Source organism: Nycticebus coucang, chromosome 24 (genome assembly GCF_027406575.1).
Source record: "Nycticebus coucang isolate mNycCou1 chromosome 24, mNycCou1.pri, whole genome shotgun sequence".
Classification (NCBI taxonomy): domain Eukaryota; kingdom Metazoa; phylum Chordata; class Mammalia; order Primates; family Lorisidae; genus Nycticebus; species Nycticebus coucang.
The window spans coordinates 25,029,773-25,050,944 of record NC_069803.1 but is presented as its reverse complement, the minus strand read 5'-3'; the positions used below and the strand labels follow the sequence as shown (position 1 = coordinate 25,050,944).

The 21,172-nt window shown below is 44.8% G+C and overlaps 1 protein-coding gene across 3 annotated transcripts in view; it reads right to left on the bottom strand.

Annotated features, from left to right (window-relative positions):
* DOCK5 (dedicator of cytokinesis 5) overlaps positions 1–6,361 on the bottom strand; it is a 197,573-nt gene extending 191,212 nt beyond the window's left edge. The window contains exon 1 of one of the 3 annotated variants that reach the window (XM_053578247.1): positions 6,112–6,361. In XM_053578247.1, coding sequence (XP_053434222.1) covers positions 6,112–6,154 — 43 coding nt within the window. In that variant the 5' untranslated portion in view covers positions 6,155–6,361. The remainder of the gene's footprint in view (positions 1–6,111) is intronic. The other 2 variants (XM_053578246.1, XM_053578249.1) reach the window with 2 other exon arrangements.
* Positions 6,362–21,172: the final 14,811 nt, after the last annotated feature.

Genomic DNA, 21,172 nt, shown 5'->3' with positions numbered 1-21,172 from the left:
CACTCTACCCACGGTGACAGCTTGAGGCTCTGTCTCAAAAAAAAAAAAAAAAAAAAAAAAAAAGCAGGCCCTGGGCTCTAGCCTTGACAGATAGCAGCGTCCAGCCAGTATCCAACACACTGCTCTTCTGTTTTCTTGACTTCATTTCTATAGCTGTTTCTTTCTACAGCAAGTTGTAGTAAGGATATGGTTAAGGCTTGCTTTTTCAATAATTGTTTAAAAAGAAAACAAGTAGGCAACATAGAAAATAACACAGATGGCAAAAAGTACGTAAGGGCCAGGAAGCTGTTACTCAATGGTACCTGACGTGGCAAAAACCAGGATGACACAGGACTAGCAGGTGGCCAAGGATGACAAATGTTGTCTTCTGGGAACCTCATTGTTCCCTATCTGGAAAAGGGGAGAGACACTAACTAGCATCTCCCAGCACGACCTCAATGATTTAATGAAGTAACATATAAAACAGTTTCTGAGACACACACACCCCCCAGAGAGTTTCCATCAAAATGGGTTACATCTGTTACTATTTACCATACCAGAAGTTCAAAGCAAAGCATTTAAAAAACATTTATTTCTTAATTTATTATTATTATTTTTTTAGACAGAGCCTCAAGCTGTTGCCCTGGGTAGAGTGCTGTGGCACCACAGCTCACAGCAACCTCCAACGGCTGGGCTTAAGCGATTCACTTGCCTCAGCCTCCCAAGTAGCCGGGACTAGAGGCGCCCGCCACAACGCCCGGCTATTTTTTGGTTGTAGTTGTCACTGTTGTTTGGCGGGCCCAGGCTGGATTCGAACCTGCCAGCTCTGGTGTATGTGGTTAGTGCCTTAGCCTCTTGAGCTACAGGCACCGAGCCTATTTCTTAACTAATTTTAAAGAATTATAATAAACCCAATAAATGTTAGCAAAAATACATTATTTTCATGAACAAAACTATTGTTTTCAACCAGAAGCCCTCATAAGAGTGGGAGAAGTAGATATAAAACCCTGGGGCTCAGTGAGCAGGGCGCCGGCCCCATATACCAAGGGTGGTAGGTTCAAGCCTGGCCCCGGCCAAACTGCAACAACAACAACAAAATAACGGGGCATTGTGGTGGACGCCTGTAGTCCCAGCTACTCGGAGGCTGAGGCAAGAGAAACGCCTAAGCCCAGGAATTGGAGGTTGCTGTGAGCTGTGCGATGCCACGGTACCGAGGGCGATAAAGTGAGACTCTGTCTCTACAAAAAAAAAAAAACAAAACATGAACACATTAAGCAAAGACTTCCTCAGGCCATTATAATTGCCTAATATCTATCTAACAGTGTCGCACGGAGAGAGGTGGCCATCAAGTGTCACTACTGCTGTGCAGATGGTTCTATATGTTCCAATTCAGAGGCTCCAGGAAGTTGAAGAGGAAGAAAAGTTACACCTCTATTTTCTGACACCCAGCATTTACTTTCATTATGACTACAGGCAATAAACCACAATTGAACTAATAGTACCTGAGATAGGCTCACCGACAGAAATCACAAGGATTTTCGTATCATATGGGTATTGCAAATAGCCTGAAAAATCACCTGTGCTCATCTTTAATTCAAAATTATGGTAGTTATTTAGCCTTGTCTCTATATATTATTCAATGCATTAATAAAGTACCTAGATTACAACAAATGCATTTTTGAAAAACATTGTGGCAACTGCATTTCAATACAACTGGTTTCATTTTTCAATCCTTTGTATTTTACTGCATGCGTTTAAAAGCGTTCTGAGAAAGGGGTCCACTGGCTTAGCTAGACTGCCAAAGAGATTTCATGCAGCCAAAAAAAGGCAAGACTTCTGGGTATGAAGCAATTCACTTTACCTCTTGGGACACCGAGTTCCTCTCTTGAAAGGAAAAATGGACTATCATCTCTGAGACCCTACTCGGCTCTACCTACCCCTCCAGCTACGGATAGGAAATGTGGTGTCCACAGTGAGAATTGAACACGTCAAGAGGACCACAAGTCTGCAAGTCAGTGCTAAATCAGCACTCAAGGATCTGCCCTATGGAGTTAAAGGTCTTGGTGCTAATTGGGCCCTAGCACAACTGAACAGTGAAAGGGCTAACAGTGAAAGCAAATACTTCCCCAAACCACCTTTTATCACATCATAAAAATACATGAAATTGCAAATCCCAAATGCAATAATGAATTGCTTTGCAGAGAATCCATAATTGACCTAATCTGAGGCTATTCTTCACATAAATGGCTAGTGGGGAGGCAGACTTAAAAATAACTGTTCTGATAATCACAAGAGTGATGTTTATCACTGATGTTTGCTTAAAATCTAAATATTAATATAAGTGTTGTATACCTTCATAATCTCAAACAGAGAAAGAAAAAAGAAAAAGAGAGAGAAAGGAAGGAAGAAAAAGAAAGAAAGAGAGAAACAAGGAAAAGAAAACAAGAAGGAAGAAAGAAAAGTAAGTTTTCAGTGGTGTTTATGGCTCAAAGGAGTAGGACGCCGGCCCCATATATACTGGAGGTAGTGTGTTCAAACCCAGCCCTGGCAAAAGAAAAAGAAAGAAAAGTAAGTTTTCCAGGCTTCTAGGGAAGGACACTTGTCCTAAGCACTTAGCCCTGGACCCTGGGGGACTAAAGGTCAGTAAGTTTAAAGAATCTATCAGTTACATCTCTTGATAACACACATAATACATGTGGGCCACTGAGGCCCACTTAATGCTAGAGATTGAGAGAACAATGCTACATATGCCGGAGGTGGCGGGTTCAAACCTAGCCCCGGCCAAATTAAAAAAAAAAAGAACTAAGAAAGCCCAGAGAGGCTGCATTTCAATCCCCGTAGAAAAATCTAGGCTATGTCAGGCACAGCCAACAGTGCACCAAGATAAAGTAAGACAGTAGAGATTACCAGCTTCTCCAGAAACAATGCAAATTGAGACCAAAGCTCTGCAGAGGCCAACTCCTCTTAGAGCACAGCAGGAGCACAACCTCGGTCCAGCTCTGAGTCCCTAAGATGCTCTGAAACGGCTGTTATACAAATTTCTGCACCCAGAAACCAAATCTGACCAACAGCACTCCGACAAGCCAGTTTTCCCAATGACAGTAGAACTTCTGTAAGTTGAATCCCCAAGGGACTGTAACTAACCGACCAACAGAAGGCTCTAGGTCTACTGCGCTGATAGACACATGTGGTACATGTGTGGTCTATGAAAATTCGGTCGACTTAAGGAGGTGGTGGTCAAGGTAGGGAGCAACTGCATATTCAAACAAGTCTGTATTTAAACAGCTTTGGGGGTTCGACCGTATATTTAAACAAGACTATCCCATCCCTTTTTTCTCAGCAGAATGTCTCATTTGTTTCCTTTGCAGAAATAAAGATGGACTGGAGGCTCTCACTTAAACAAAATGAAACTTAAATTGAGGTGAAAGAGATGATAAAGCTCAATGCAGGTAAAAAAAAAAAAAAACCTGCATTAAATCAGTTGAGAAATTAGCTTAATCTGTTTTATAATGGCACCCCAACATTAAGGACAGTTACTGAATGCACCAATGAATACCTGTATACTCCTTAAGTGACCGAGATACAAGACCTCAACTTTCTGATTCATTGAACTCAACACAGAACAGCGTAAGGCAGAATCGTAAGCAGGAGGCACCGAGGGCCTGCAAAGAGCAAATTGGAAGGAGGTAGAAGGGATGGATTTGAGCCCTCAGGGAAAGGCAAAATTGTCCCAGGTAGAGCTGGGCAGGAGACAGGCTGAATGGGGGCAAAGTCTCAAGGACTCTATAGTGTCCTGTACAACAGCAATTGGGCAGTTTGGCTTTATTGGGGGGTTAATGAAAGAAGCCTGGAGAGGGAATCAAAGTGAAAATAGGCTGAACCAGATTATAAGAACAATGACATTTGGACTTAGTGAAGACCGTTTTCTGCAGACCATGAGAGGCTTCCAAGCAGGTGATAGAAACAGCAAGTTTTAGGCATAAACAGGGAGATTTAGCTCTTCGGTTTAATTTATCTCAACTGTGGGTCCTTTAGTCAAAACCAGACCAATCAGAATCTTTTGTGTGTGGTGAAGTAAGTGTCCCAAATTATACCCTGAGGCAATTTTCCCTACACCTAGGCCCAGGGAATGCAATCCAAATATTTTTCTTGACTGAAAACACAGAAATGACTCCATACAAGACAGATACAGTAACTGACTCCAGAACAGGAACAAACAAATAAAGAAAACAATCCTTCTTGCTCCTATGGCTATGGCAAATTTGGTTCCCCATTTTTGGAACACATTTGCATGAACTACACCCAAGGCAGTGGTTTTGAAAAGAGCTTTTAATCTGGCTAAACAAAATGAAAATTGATAACATTTTTGTTAATTAGGCATTGCTAAATACGCTTTCACTTGGCAGACAGTACTTGATAATAAATTGATTTCACCCATTTTAGAGCATTTTAAGAGCATTTCACTGACTTGGCACCTGTGGCTCAAGTGGCTAAGGTGCCAGCCACATACACCTGAGCTGGTGGGTTCGAATCCTGCCTGGGCCGTCAAACAACGACGGCTGCAACCAAAAAATAGCCGGGTGTCCCAGCTACTTGGGAGGCTGAGGCAAGAGAATCGCTTAAACCCAGGACAGTTGGAGGTTGCTGTGAGCTGTGATGCCACTGCACTCTACCCAGGGTGACAGCTTGAGGGTCTGTCTCAAAAAAAAAAAAAAAGAGCATTTCACTTTCATAACTACCAGCTACTTATTAGCTGGCACCTGATCAGGTGTCCCCCTCTGAAGCCTCATGACTAAATCATGACACGAAGGTCTAAGGCAGAAGAAACATCTCCATGCATTTTTGAGTTGTGGCTATTTGAGAGGCATGGATTCTGGAAATAACAGATGGACCAAAAAAAGGTTTTTTAGTAGAAGGAAAACAGGGAATAATATATGAAGGATCACAATCTAGGAATAGTATAGTAAATAGAACACAATTAAAAAAAAAAACCTGACTCATGGCTACAGAATGGAAAAACATCTAGAGGTGTTAAGAGGGTCTCTGAAACTGACTTTTGAAACAAGGCATGCCAGAGGTTCAGGGACCGTTCCCCATTGACCAGCAAAGTGGGGAAATACAAGGACGCAGAAGGGAGTAAAGCGTTACAAATAGGCCAAATGAATGAACCTGAGAGGCGGTGATAAAATTCTCAACACACACAACTGTATTTATACTAAGGAATCAGCCGAGGTCTCAGCTGGTAGTAATCAACCCCAACTAATAGCAGAAGTCTTCCCGTTTGACCCCAACAACTTCACTCTTGGATGAAAAGCGAAAGAATCCTGGTTTTTCACCTGAGTCAACCCCCCTCCCTGCGCGCATCTTGGGCTCTCAGCACAGCTCTTAGGCGTGTCAAGCACAAAACACCAGGCCTGTCACCGTTTTAATAAAATGTCCTCTTCTAGTCCCCAGTGAAACTCAGCATTCACAGGGTAGCCTTTAGCCTCTCCAAAACCCGCTCCGTCGGGGGACGAGTGTCCACACAGCCTCAAGGACTAGCCACCCCCTCCCCGTATCACACACTTCCTGTCCTTTCCATCATCTCCACAGCACGATTTTGGTTTCCCATTCAGTTGACAGCTGTTACCAGGAGGCCAGTCCCTGAAGGAAAGGCGGGAAGGGTGGCTCTCGACCCTCTCAACTCCTCGCTTAGCATCAGAGAAGCCAGCGAGCCCGGGACAATGAGCAACTCCCCACGTGCGGACCCCCGTCGGCCACCGACTAGCCAACGAACCGCACGCCGGCGTGGAGAGGCGGGAGGCAGCGCCCGGGACCCCGGAGGCGCCGGGCGCGCTCCCTCGCCTTGACATTTCCACCCCGCCAAGCTCCAGAGCTCGGGATCCCGTTCCCAAGCCCAACTGCACTCTGAGCCACTCAAGAGTCCCCAAAACCTGGGTGACTTCCCTAAGGGCATTCCCGGGAGCGGGCTGCGGAGGGGCGCGGCGCGGCAGGAGCGGAGCCCCAGTCAGATCCCCTGAGGGCAGCGCGCACCCCCACGGCCCGCGCCCACCGCCCGGCCCCGCGCTGGCCCGCAGGGCCGCTCCCCGCGAACTTTGCGGCGCGGGTCGGGCGGGGAGGGGCAGCACTCACCGACTCCGTACTTCTGCCTCTTGGTCGGGATCCAGCGGGCCATGGCGGCGACCTCGCCCTGCGGCGGCTACAGCTCCTCGGGCTCCGGCCGCCGCCGCGCCGCGCTCCCGCGCGCCCCGGGCTCTTCCGCCATGTTCCGGCCAACTTCGCCCGACTGCGCGGGCCGCCTCCCCGCCTCCCCGGCCCGGACTCGCTCAGGCCCTGCCCGCGCCGCCCGCGGTCACCTGCTGGGCCGGGCGGCCGCGCCGCCGCGCTCGCCCCTCCCGGCGCCGCCCCGGCCCCTCCCGCCGGCCGCGCCCTCCCCGCCGAGGCCGCCTCCACGCCCCAGCCAGACTCCGGCTCCGGCCACCCCGGGAGGGCTGCGGCTCCGCCTCGCTCCCTGCCCGGGAGCAGCTTCCCGGGCTCGACCCGGGTGGGCTCTGACTGTGTTTTGCTTTTCCCCTCCTTCCCCGCCCGGCTCACGCCCGAGGCTGGTCCCGGGGGGCGGGTTCCCGGAGGACCTCGCGGGAGGTGCGGGGCACACCCGGGCGGGGCGGCCGTCACCGCGGGCTGCGCTCCCACGCGCGCGCCGGGCCCCGGGGCGGCCAGACGGAGTTAGGAAGGAGCCTCTCGCCCCGGGCACCGCCAGTGCCTGGCACTCAGCGGGGCGCAATAAATATTTGTTGAATGAATGAGCATCTGACTCTGCCGCGCTCACCCCCTAGAGCTTGATCAGACCACGAGGGCCGGAAGCCGACTCCGGGGCAGACGTGCTCTCTTGGGGCCACCGTTTAGACCCTTGAAAGCAGAACATTCGTCTTTTGGTAAATAAAGGCGCGAGAGAGGTGCGCCCCTCACGAGTTATCCTCTCGTCTCCCAGGGGATCCTTAGTAGGGAAATTATTTTAAAAGCCCTAATTTGGTAAGACCTGTATCCCCAAAGAGACCAAGAGCCCTCCCCAGGTGAAAAAATTCAGACCCTCCTGCTAAGGGGAAAAATCCACCGAGACCTCCCATTTCTAGCTGGCCAGCAGCCCAGACAGCGTGGCATCCTGCGAAGAAGGGCCCCAGGCGCATCCTGGTCTTTCCTGGGTCGCAGACCGTATTTTATTCACAACGATCCAAAAGTAGAGATTGCACATTTGAATTCTAATGCCTTAGGTTGCACTGGCGCCCTCTCTGTATCTCCCCGAGAACTCTCTTCCCCTGGAGAGACCTGGAGAAGGAAGAAGGGAGCTGAACCAGGGGGCTCCTTGCCAACGCATACTTGGAAGGAAATGGCAAGCAGAGCGGATGACCAGCTTAATTATGCGCTCTCCGTCTACGAAAAAGCTCTTGAGAGAAACTGTGTTCTCCTAACAGTTTGTGAAGGTTTTCTTCCTATTTGGAAAATGAAAGAAAGGAAGAAAAACATGTAGTAAAAGATAGCAAAGCTTGATTGGAGAATTAGTTCACTTGAATTCAGGTGACGTTTTTGGCAAACCGTGTCCAAAAGCTTTTGAAAAGGCCTGTTGGTGGTGAATAACTCCTAGAGCTTACTTTTTTCTCCATCAACCGATAGTCATTTATTCACCACATATAATAATTTAAGAAATTCTGTCAGTTGAGGTTTGTCCTGCAGAAAGAATTCCATCCTCTTCCCCCCACCCCCTGAATAATTTATCTTCCTCCATCCATGACATCATAATTAACCTAATTTCACAGCTTAGGTATTTTCTCCTTCCTTCTTTCCACAGTGAAGTGCCTACTTTTTCTATTCCTAGGGGTGTAGTGGTGAATAAAGGAAAATCCCTATCTTCACGGAGCTTACAGTCTGGAAGTGCAGAGTAAGAACATAAACAAATGGATAACATATCAAAGGAGGAAAAGGCTTAGAGAAATCTCCAGGGCCAGGAGGACTGGGTGTGTGTGGGTGCTGCTGTTTTATATAGAGAGATGTGGGAGGGTGCTCTGGTGAGGTCACATCCAGATACAGATGTGAAGGAGGAAGAGTGGGGGTGGGGAGTATGCAAAGGCCCCGAAGCAGGTTTACCCCGTTCCAGAATCAGCAAGAATCCCGGGTGGTGAGAGCTGAGTAAGAAGAGAGAGCATACTTGGCCCACGAGGTGTGGAGTGGCTGGTTAAAACAAACACATGGCAGAAATAAGGCCTATCCACATTACTATGACGGGGGACACAGGCAGAGGGTTTTGAACTAACCAGGGGCACCATCTAACTCTAAGTGCTATGGTATGAAGCCACAGGAAAGGGGCAAGGAAAGCCATGTGGGGTGGAAGGCTATTTCAGTTGTGATAAGAAATGAAGGCAGTCTGGGTCTGAATGGTAGAGGTGCAAGTGGAAAGGGTTTGGGTTCTTGAAGATAAAATCAATGGAAGGGCAGCGTGAACAAAGCTGGGACTTAGTACTATGAGACTCTGGTCCCCTAGCTATGCTTTAAGCATTTGGGGGAAGTTTGCCCCCTGAAAGAGATATACTTGTATTATTATTATTACTATCATTATTATTATTATTATAATTTTAGAGACAGAGTTTCACTTTATCACCCTCAGTAGAGTGCTGTGGCATCACAGCCCACAGCAACCTCCAGCTCTTGGGCTTAGGTGATTCTCTTGCCTCAGCCTCCTGAGTAGCTGGGACTACAGGCGCCCGCCACAACACCTGGCTATTTTTTTGTTGCAGTTTGGCCGGGGCCGGGTTTGAACCCACCACCCTCGGTATTTGGGGCTGGTGCTCTACTCCCTGAGCCACAGGGGCTGCCCTGCTTGTATTATCTTTAAGAGCCCTATCTCTCATAGTATGCACTTCAGGGCCCATAATCCTTGGCTTTTGCCCCTGGTGTAAGACGCAAGAGAGACAAAATGATGTAAAGTTTGGGGCTTGAATAACTGGTGAGTGGAGTTGCCATTTCCTTGGTCACCGGTGACATCTGTCTGGTCTTCACCCTTTATGTCCAAGTTGTTCTGTTTCAAAATTTTCTTTTCAATATTTCTTTGGATTTGCTTCTTTACACCTTCCTTGGAAACTCCTCCACTCAGGCCCTTGGGAGCTAAAGCCGTGCCTTGGGCCATAGGGCCAGCCGGTCATGGTTGGTTGGGCCTCTGTTCTCTAAACATGGCTGTATTTCCTTTTTTGTGATTTTTGGCCGGGGCTGGGTTTGAAACCCACCACCTCTGGCATATGGGACCGGTGCCCTACTCCTTGAGCCACAGGCGCTGCCCTCCTTTTTTTTTTTTTAAACATGGCTGTATTTCCTTTTTTTTTTTAAACATGGCTGTATTTCCAATGTAATACACATCAGTGTTCATACTCTTCTCCACTGGAACTGGGTTCCTACCAAAAACATTTCAACTCCTTCATTTCACCCTTGCATTGTAGTCTTTTCCCAAAGCTTGTGGTTTGAGTGTAGGCCCTGGTGACTTCGAATTTGACAATAATTGCTTTAAGAGAGCTTGAAGAAAAATGGAAAATTTTAATTACAGCTTTCAACATGTTTATTCTTTTTCCTCTGAAGTCTGAAGTCCACCCACTTTGTTATATCCGATGGCTAAGTCCCAGTTTCAAAGTCCATTTAAATCATAAAAGCAGTACTATTAAAAGTCTTTTATTAAAATAAGGCTTAAAATGAGAGAGTCAATCAGATGGGTAGGTGAAATGGTAGCATGATGCCCAGAAATCTTTTTGCTTGGATATCCTTTCAGAAGAAACATTGAGAATATTCCACAACCAGAGACAGACTCCAAAACCCACACAAATACAGACATACGTACACACACACAAATGCTTGCAGACTGTGCTCGAAGGAGTGTAGGAGAAAGAAATGAGGATAAATTACTTTGGAGGCTAGTCTGACAGCAATGTTGTGGCTGTCCCTTACAATGCCTAAGAGACTGGACGGATAGTAACAAAAGACAATTGGCATGGCAGGTTCGAACCTGGTCCGGGCCAACTGCAATGACAAAAAAATAGCCAGGCATTGTGGCGGGCGCCTGTAGTCCCTGCGGCTGGGGAGGCTGAGGCAAGAGAATCGCTTGAGCCCAAGAGTTGGAGGTTTCTGTGAGCTGTGACACCACTGCCCTCTACCAAGGACAACATAGTGAGACTCTGTCTCAAAAAAAAAAGACATTTGGCAAGGGCTTGACTTTCCCTGTTAATTATCAGGTTAATTTTGCTAAATATGGCTGATTTGACTAAATCAGAGAATCACAGATTCTGTTAGAGTGTCTTTTTTTTTTTTTTTTTTTTTGGTCTAGATCAGTGGTTCTCAACCTTCCTAACGCCACAGCTCTTTAATACAGTTGCCGTGGGTCACGACCCACAGGTTGAGAATCATTGGTATAAATAGAGGAGGATCATATTTTTGAGACAGAGTTTTTTTCTGTTTGTTTGTTTTGAGACAGAGTCGCACTTTGTCACCCCTGTAGAGTGTGGTGGCGTCACAGCTCACAGCAACCTAAAATCCTTGGGCTCAAACAATTCTCTTGCCTCACCCTCTTGAGTAGCTGGAACTACAGATGCCTGCCACAATACCCAGCTATTTTTAGAGACAGGGCCTCACTCTTGCTCAGGCTGGTCTTGAACTGGTGACCTCAGGCAATCCACCCACCTCTGCCTTCCAGAGTCCTAGGATTACAAGCATGAGCCACAGCGTTTGGCCTAGTACGATCATATTTTGATCCCAGATGAAAGTAAGTGGCTGCTGGACCTACAAAAAAAAAAAAAAAAAGATAATAAAAATTAATAAAATGTCATTGTTCCTTAGAAGTGTTCTAGAGGCTTATAAGGAAAAGTGCTTTGGAGAAAGATGGTTTTGTGTAAGCCAGAAGCAAGTGATGCAATGCTATTTGGGAACCAGGACCTGAGCAGGACAAAGTACTAATCTCCCCAGTTCTAGAAATTTCACATGCCCTAGAGATTCTTACATCATTACGCACTCTTCACCCCCCATGTGATTTAGGAGGTGGGTATCCTGGATCTGTCCTTGTGGCTTTGAGGGTCCAGTTTCTCTGCTGGATGGGGAGATGATGGTCAGTGCTGTAATGCTGTTCATCTGTCGTCCCCATCCTGGGGATATTTATGCTTACTAAGCACTTTCACCCTTTTCACAAACACAGCAAAACACTTTTTTTCTGTTTAGGTTCTAGAATGCTCTTTGCTGCAAATGTCTAATTAAGCCAAGACCACTTTGGGGGTGAGGTTGATAATGGGAGCGGTGAGAAGTCAATTGTTCAAAACTGGATCCATAATAGGTGTGATGAAATCAAAGCTACTTGTTTTTTAAAAATATATCAGGAGGGTGGGGCCTTAGTGTGTGTCACACTTTATGGGGGCAAGACATGATTGCAAGAGGGACTTTACCTAACAATTGCAATCAGTGTAACTGGCTTATTGTACCCTCAATGAATCCCCAACAATAAAAAAAAAAAAAAAGAAAATATCATTTCAGAGAACCTCGGAATAAATGAATCATCACTAAAATTAAAAAAATATATATATATCTGTATTCCTATACTGCATATCTTGAAAGATTTCTGTATGTGTTGAAAGATTATTTTCATAGAACTGTTTAACGTAAAATATGATGAAAACTAAGATGCCATATAGAACAATTACGACGTAAGCTTACGTGAAAACCAACTGTATATGGTACAATGTGATTATAGCAAATATATATAAAAAACAATAGATTTACATAGGAAATGACCATAGAAAAACATGAGAAAAAGGGGAAATTTTATTCAGCCTTCTTTAAGAAAAAAAAAACAAAACAAATAAAACCACTTGATTGCTGAAGTCCCTGGGTTATGGAGCAAAAATAGGAAGTTATTTGCCTAAACTTGACATTTATTTACGACGAGAGTGAAGTTCCATCCTGGAGTTCCTTGGTCACAGTTGAATTATGACTGCATTGTTTGAAGACTGTCTTATTGAGCAAGTTTTTCTTCCTATTTGTGGGCAGTTATGAAAACAAATATTTCATCCACAATTTTTATTTACTACCAGAACAATTTCGCCCACCAAGACCACCAGCTGTTGGGTAACAATAATACCTAACACTCTGAATCGACTTGCTTACTCCCTGTGTACAACCCAATGGGGCAGATGTAACTCTCTCATCATTCCCACCTCGCTGATGTGGAAATTGTGGCGGAAAGATGTTAAGAAATTGCCCACATAATTAATTAGCGGCAGATCTAAATCCAAACTGTAATTTCTAGGCTTTGCGGGCCATGTGGTCTTTATTTATTTATTTATTTTTGCAAGTTGTTGTTTTGTTGTTTTTTTTTTTGGCCGGGTCGGGGTTTGAACCCACCACCTCTGGTCTATGGGGCAGGTGCCCTACTCCTTTGAGCCACAGGCACCGCCCCATGTGGTCTTTCTTGTAACCACCCAATTCTGTAACTGTAGGAGGAAAACAGACATAAGCAATACTTAAAATGAATGAGTGGGGCTACGTCCCAACAAACCTTCCTTTGCAGATATGACATTTAAATTTCATGTAATTTTTCTGTATACAAACTATTATTCTTTTGAGGTATTTTGAGGTACTAAAAATATATTTAAAAATTGTTATTTTGCGGGCTGTATGAAAGCAGGTGATGGGCCCCGGTCATCCCTGAGGCCTCAGCTTGTCCGCGGCTGCTCTAAGGTGGGAATTGTCACCTCTCTAGGTGGGTGGGAAAGCTGGGGACAGAAGGAGGAACAGAATAACAAAGCAGGCGCGTGGTGGCGCTTGCCCACTGGAAGTCCGGTTTGCATAAGCATTTGGGAGAAGCTCTTGAAAGAAAAGTCATGCGAAGAGAGAAGGACTGCAAAATAGTAAAAGCTGGCTTCGAATCAGAGAATAGGACCCTTCTGAAACAGTGAGAAACGGTTCTGGGGAAGTATCTCCTGGCCTAGCCTGTCTGAACTCTATTCTGAATGATAGGAACTGTAAATAAAAAATGTAACTAATAATCCTAGCACTCTGGGAGGCCAAGGAGGGTGGATACCCTGAGCTCACAGGTTCCAGACCAGTCTGAGAAAGAGTGAGCCCCTGTCTCTAAAAGTAGCTGGGCAGGGCGGCACCTGTGGCTCAAAGGGGTAGGGTGCCAGCCCTATATGCCAGAGGTGGCGGGTTCAAACCCAGCCTCCCCAAAAACTGCAAAAAAATTTTTTTTAAATAGACGGGCATTGTGGTGGCGCCTGTAGTCCCAGCTACTTGGGAGGCTGAGGTAAGAGGATCACTTGAGCCCAAGAGTGATGCCACGGCTCTCTACCAGGGGCGACAAAGTGAGGCTCTGTCTCAAAAAGAAAGAAAGAAAGAAAAAACCCCAAAACCATAACTAAACCACTACAAGACAACAAGCAACCCCTTCGGCACCCACTGAAAGAGCAGCCTTGCAAAGGGTGGCATTCTCATGAGTATCCCCATAGGCAGGACACAGGCCCTGGCTGAGATGAGGGTGCCGGAAGGACATATGTCAGTGTCTGTGAAAATGTTTACAAGGCCAGGTAAATAGTGCCTGGTGATAGCACCTGCTGAAGGTCAAACCACAGGAAAACAAAATAGCCCAATGGGTTTGTGAGTACTGAAGTACATACTTTTGGATTTTCCGGAAAGATCTAGATAGGGCTTGGAAAGAAGGTAGAGGTGTTGAAATTGCAAAACCAGCACTATATTGCTTAATATTCTTAAATATTCATGTTCATTGGCCCGCTGAGACCGGGACAGCTGTGTGTTGTCTTTAACCGGTTCTTGCCCTCAGAATTCACTTGTTTGAATGTCAATCTTTTCATTCTCTTGGGAGAAACTATGCTTAGTGTAGAACTCTTAGCCCCAATACAGTGACTCAAAGTTTTAAAGATTGTTATTTTGGATGGCAAGATTTCGAACTTGGATATTTTTGAAAGGTCATCTTTGAACCCGAAGCTGGCAGGTTCAAGCCCAGCCAGGGCCTGCTAAACAACCATGACAACTGCAACAGAAAATAGCCGGGCGTTGCAGCAGGGGCCTGTAGTCCCAGCTATTTGGAAGGCTGAGGCAAGAGAATTGCTTAAGCCCAAGAGTTTGAGGTTGCTGTGAGCTGTGACGCCACAGCACCCTAACAAGGGTGACAAAGTGAGACTGTCTCAAAAAAAAAAATAAACCTATTCATACTAGCTTAGCAGCAAATCTTTAATATTAATACATTAGGCAATGTTATTAAGGTACTTTTTTCTTGTGTAATCTTCAATCTCAAGGTATGGTCTCACTCCAGGGTTGTTTTGCGTCATATTTGGGCAATATTCCTGAGCTCACCTCTTTCAAGATAGCAAGGTATCTTTAAATACTTTGCAGCAATTACCTGGCTTGGCTGAATCAGGTGGACAGGGCCCTAGGGTTCGTTACTTACATAGTTTCTTAGTCATGTTCCAGGGCATAAAGTTCTTATTTAAACAAACCCTACCCTCCCATAAAATTATGCCTCTGGGTTTGTTCCCTGGAATGACTCATACCACATATGCAAAAAATCTCCTAAGAGAAGAAACTTACTTAGGTTCTTCTTGGATACAAACTCTATTTAGAAATGATCTGACTAATGATTAATGTCTGTTCTTGTTAACTCTGGGCTTGGATCACCAAAGTGCTGGGTGAACACTGGCCCTGGGAGCTATATTTTGATTTTGCTTGTGATTTTCCAAAAAAGGACCTCCTTTTGAACACAGTCTTCTTATTTGTAAAATAGTTGTTGTGATTCATTGTCTGGGTACAAGTGTTAGAGTTCTTCAGGATGGTTTATTATTTGAAGATGGGAAACTCCACCTGTTTACCTAGCATATGAACAATAGGAAAATTGAAGTGAACATGTTATTTTATCTAATATTCCATAAGCCATTTTAAGTAGAAGCATACCAATAAAATGAATAGAGTTCTAGTGAATTTAGTAAAAAACAAAATAAAAATACAAATATACACAATTAGGAATAAGAAAGGGTACATGGCCATAGATACAGAAAAGCAAATTTGCATAAAGACTATAACATATGGTACAGTTCTTAGATAATATTCTGTTGTTTTGAGACATAGTCTCAATTTGTTGCCCTTGGTAGAGTGCCATGGCATCATAGCTCACAGCAACTTCCAACTCTTGGGCTCAAGTGATTCTCTTGCCTCAGCCTCTCAAGTAGCTATGGGCACCTGCCTCAACGCTCAGTTATTTTTTGACACAGGGTCTCCCTTTTGCTCAGGCTGGTCTCGAATCTGTGAGCTCAGACAATCCACCTGCCTCGGCCTCCCAGAGTGCTGAGATTACAGGCACGAGCCACCGCACCCGGCCTAGATAATAAATTATAAAAACTGCAACGAAAAGAGAATTCACTAGAAAAATATAAATAAATAAAACTGAGCCAAAAATTAGAAAACCTGAGCTGACTAAATAGGATAGAAGAAGTGGAAATGTGGTCAAAACATCACATCTAGTCAATGCAGGAGGCCCAGGTATAAAGGCAAATATTCTGTATATTCAGATGATAGAGTAGTTGAATGTAATATAAACTATTGCATAGAAAAAGGTAGCATGCTTCCTAATTTATTTTATGAAACTAGACTAACCCTGGCAATAAAACCTATTAAAATAGAAAATGAAAAATGTAAATAGAAGCTTCTATTTGAACAAGTGAATACAAATACAGCTATAAACAGAGATGTAAAATAAAAGAGAATGTTTGTGAATCTCATCAAGTACTGTATGAAAAGAACAATTCAGAATGGCCAAGTAAGTTTTATTATAAAAGTACAAGGGCAATACAATAACAGGAAATTTATCAACAGAATTCATCTCATTCAAAGGTCAGTAGAGCTGGGTGCAGCAGCTCACACCTGTAACCTCAGTGACTCAGGAGAGGCTTGTTTGAGCCTAGGACTCTGAGAGCAGCTTGGGCAATACAGCAAGACTCTGGGATCTAGAAAAAAATTTCAAAAATCTAGCTGGGAGTATTAGTGCGTGCCTGTAGTCTCAGATACTAGGGAGGATTGCTTGAGTCCAGGAATTCAAGGCTGCAGTGAGCTGTGATTGGGCCTGGGCAACAAAGCGCCATCCCTTCTCTTAAAAAACAAAAAAATCAAATAAATGATTATTTGGTTAGATATGCAAAAGGCATTTGAGAACATTCATTCTTGACCCATATCCTTAGTAAACTAAGAATAAGCAATACTCTCAACATGACAGATAGTATATATCAAAAACCAGTGGCCAGCGTCATACTCAAGCGTGAATTGACACATTTTCCCGTTAATCAGAAGTTTGAAATGAATATCTTCTCAAGCCAAAAGTTAGATTGCTCTAATCAATGCAAGGAAATAAAGAGACATGAATTAGGGGAGACCAAATTGTCAATATTTACTGATGATATCCCTGGCTAACAGAAACGACGATGAATATCTTAGAATAAATCAGAATTTTATCACAGAATATATTTAACCCTCTTCCTTTGTTTTAAGCATATATAATGGGGCTTCAGAGGCCAATTTATTACTCTGCTGTAACGCGTGGTATTTTTGTTTCTGTAGGTTCTGTTTTCCCCTCTGGATTTATTCATCTTTAAACACAGGAGAGTCTAACTTCCAAATTATTTTACTAAAGTTGTTATGAAAAAGCTTATGTAGGTCAACCCAAGGGATGTTTGTTTGCTTGTTTGTGGGGTACTTCTTGGGTGGAGTGCGCCTCTGCAGTGGGTTACATGGTGTCATTCTGAATCCTTCCAGCAAGGCTGGTGCCATGACCTCCCCAAAAGGCATTTGCAGAACCTCACAGCTCATCTCCCAGCCCGGGAGGATCCTGACAGCCCTGCCCTTGTGGTTGGGATGGTGTCAAGATCTCTGTCACCATCACCCTTTCTGCAGTAACCACAAAAGTCTGGTTACAAGTGAGACTTCAGGGTGGTGGTTGCATAAATATATTTTGCACAGGGCCCATGTTAACCTGAACCTGCCCCTGAGTGAGCATCTTACTCTTAGGGACTAAGTTCACATCTTCAAATCTCTAATACAAGGGAGCCCTGAGCTATGAGGTCTGACAATTAAGATTGTGAACTCATCCTAGAAAAAGTGCTACCTACTTCACTGCTGAATATCACAACAGTCACCTTCCAAGTATTCCCCTGGGGAAGCTATGCACCAACGCCAGCGCCTAGTCCACCCTTCAAAGCACTTTTCTTTTTTTTTTTTAGGGACAGAGTCTCACTTTGTCACTCTCAGTAGAGTGCTGTGGTGTCACAGCTCACAGCAACCTCCAGCTCAAGGACTTAGGCAATTCTCTTGCCTCAGCCTCCCGAGTAGCTGGGACTACAGGTGCCCGCCACATTGCCTGGCTATTTTTTGTTGCAGCTTGGCCGGGACTGAGTTTGAACCCGCCACCCTCCGTATATGGGGCCGGCGCCCTACTCATTGAGCCACAGGCGCCGCCCCAAAGCAGTGAGTTCTAGGGTGAGTTCATGAACTTAATTGTCAGACGTCATATTATGATAGTTCTGGTAGCCATTCCAGAAAGAGTTTCAAAATTGCTTTGAAGGGTGAAGTAGGCACTGGCGTAGTTTCCCACGGGGAGTACTTTGAAGGTATGACCGTAGTGATCTTCAGCAATGAGGTATGTAGCTCTTTTTCCAGGGTGAATTTGCAAATTTAATTCTCCAACCTGGTATATCACAGTCCAGGTCTGATCGCAAAGTAAAGTAAGATCTCTGGCTTCTCCAGCTAAGCCAGAGAATGAACTGGCATTGGCAAAGGCAACAGCATAGGAAATTAAATACATGAAGATATATTTGCGAGAGCAACAAAAATATAATTGGAAAATGTAATTACAATTGCTGCTAAATTCACCACAAGCAGATCCATCAAGCAATTTAGGAATGATTTCAGAACCATTCATAATTTGAGCCTCTTGTGATGCTCAAAGTCTTCTCTTTCAAACATTTTTTTTTTCTAACGAATGCATATTCTGTGGTATCCTAGAAAATGTGGGTTGATCTTTCCAGCATTAAGAAAGCTCACAAATGTAGGATATTGTTGTTTTAGTGGTCCAGGGTAGAACAATAATATTGGATTTAGAAAATGAATTAAAGAGAGGGCAAAACCTCAAAATAAATTTTAAAATGTCATGAATCAGATCCTGACAATTGGGATCTATTAGTTGTTTTTTTTTTTTTTAGAGACAGAGTCTCACTTTGTTGCCCTCGGCAGAATGCCGTGGCGTCACAGCTCACAGCAACCTCCAGCTCTTGGGCTTAGGTGATTCTCCTGCCTCAGCCTCCCGAGTAGCTGGGACTACGGGCACCTGCCACAACACCTGGCTATTTTTTGTTACAGTTTGGCCATTGTTTGTCTATGTTTATTTCTTTGGGGTGTCTTTATTTGTTTCTTTGTTTTTGAGACAGAGTCTCACTCTTGCCCTGGGTAGAGTGCAGTGGCATCACAGCTCACAGCAACCCCAAACTCCTGGGCTCAAGCTATCCCCCTGCCCTAGCCTCTCAAGTAGTTGGGACCACAGGGGACCACAGGCACCCACCAAAAGGCCCAGGCAGTTTTTCCATTTTTATTTATTATTTTTTTTAGAGACAGAGTCTCCTCTGTTGCCTTCTGTAGACTGCTATGGTGTCACAGCTCACAGCAACCTCCAGCTTTTGAACTTAGGCAATTCTCTTGCCTCAGCCTCCTGAGTAGCTAGGACTACAGGCTCCCGCTAGAACGCCCAGCTATTGTTTTGTTGCAGTTTGGCCGGGGCTGGGTTCGAACCTCCCACCCTTAGTATATGGGGCCAGCACCCTACTTACTGACCCACAGGCGCTGCCCAGTTTTTCCATTTTTAGTAGAGACGGGAGTCTCACCCCTGCTCAGCCTGGTCTTGAATTTCTGAATCCAAGCAATCTACCCACCTCAGCCTCCCAGAGTGCCAATATTACAGACGTGAACCACCATGCCCTATTATTTCTTTTTTAGTGATGGGATCCCGTTCGGTTGCCCAGGCTAAGAGAGCAGTGGCAGGATTTTAGCTCATCATAACCTTAAACTCCTACCTAGACTCAAGCAATCCTTCCACCTCAGCCTTCCAAGCAGCGAGGACTACAGGTGCAGTCCATGGCAATTTGGGTCTTCATCTTTCAATGCAATAATTCACCACATACTGCTTAAAATAGCTTGTGAAACTATAAAGGAATAACAAAACTTCAAAGATCATGGGGGAAAGACTGCTATTCCTGGAAAAGGGAGCTGAAAAGGAATGCTTTAAAAAAAAAAAAAATCAGATGCAATGTAGAATCAGATAGATATGGTGCTAGTGCCACCTGCTGTTGCAAATATAAATTGCAGCTATTTAATAGCTGATTCATCCTGAATATGCAGTATTCTTTTAAAACCTGCCCTCTTACGGCAGAATCTATGAGTTTTATGTTGCTTTCACTGTTTCCAATTTGCCAAATCTTACTCTGTGTTAAGAATGGCAGTGTTAAGAGATTCACGTAAATCTTCTCATTTAGTTGTCATAACAACTCTACCAGGTGGGTAGTATTTTTATTCCCATGATGCGCATGACCAGAAGAGAGCTTGAGAGTCACTGAATAACTAATCCAGGGACACAGAGGTGGTTGGTGGCAGAGTCAGGGTTAGAACTCAGTCTGTCTGAGCAGAATCCACCCTCAGGGCTGATATTCTGCCTTCCCATGCCAAGTTGCTAGGTGTTAGATTCTCCCCTTTCTGAGATCTTTCAGAAAACAGGTTTCCATCACTTCGGCCTCAGTTTGGTGTCTTCCAAAGAATTCATCTAGTGAAATGAATTATTAGGAAATATTATGAGACCCAAGAACAGGATCTGGAGGTTATTTTGGGCTATTTGGGAATTTTATTTCATTTTCTTTTTCTTTTTTTTTTTTTTTAAGACAGACTCTGACTTTGTTGCCCTTGGTAGAATGCCCTGGCAGTCACAGATCACAGAAACCTCAAACTTTTGGTCTCAAGCGACTCTCTTGTCTCAGCCTCCTGAATAGCTGGGACTACAGGCGCCTGCCACAACACCCGGCTATTTTTACAGATGAGGTCTCTCTCAGGCTGATCTTGAACCTATGAGCTCAGGCAACCCACTGCCTAGGCCTCATAAGTGGCTGGGATAAAAGGCGGAAACCACGGCACCCAGCCATTATTTGGCTATTTTAATTAAAAAATTCTTGACAAGTTTCAGGTCTTGGCTGGGTCCTAGCATTCTGAGAGGCTGAGGCTGGCGGATCGCCTGAGCTCATGGGTTCAAGATCAGTCTGAGCCAGAGCGAGACTCTGTCTCTAAAAATAGCCAGGCATTGCGGTGGGGGCCTGTAGTCCCAGCTACTTGGGAGATTGAGGTAAGAGAATTACTTGAGCCCAAGAGTTTGAGGTTGCTGTCAGCTATGAGGCCATAGCACTCTACCGAGGGAGACAAAGTAAGAATTTGTCTCAAAAACAAACAAACAAACAAACAAAACAAGTCTCAGGTCTTCATGGGCATTTGTGCTAATTTGCTTAGCTGACAGTAATAACTTTTATGTCTATATTTTCAGAGTACCATAGCTTAGAAATAGGAATATGGATCCTGTTTTCCTGGAAAGGTACTTCCTTAGACTGAGTATTATACAGTTATATAACTACTGTATTTCTATCAGGCCAGCGTTCCTTTCTGTTTTTGTTTTGAGACAGAGTCTCACTTTGTTGCCTAGGATAGAGTGCCATGGCATCAGCCTAGCTCACAGCAAACTTGGACTCCTGGAGCTCAAGTGATCCTCCTGCCTCAACCTCCTGAGTAGCTGGGACTACAGGCCCCTGCCACAAGGCCCAGCTAGTTTGTCTATTTTTTTTTTCTTGCAGTTTTTGACCGGGGCCAGGTCTGAACCCACCACCTCCTGTATATGGGGCCAGCGCCCTACTCCTTTGAGCCACAGGTGCCGCCCTAGTTCTTCTATTTTTTTAGTAGAGACAAGGTCTTGCTCTTGTTCAGGCTGGTCTTGAACTCCTGAGCTCAAGAAATCCCACCTGCCTTGGCCTCCCACAGTGCTAGGATTACAGGCCTGAGCCACTGTGCCAGCCTAGTGCAGTGTTTTTCAACCTTT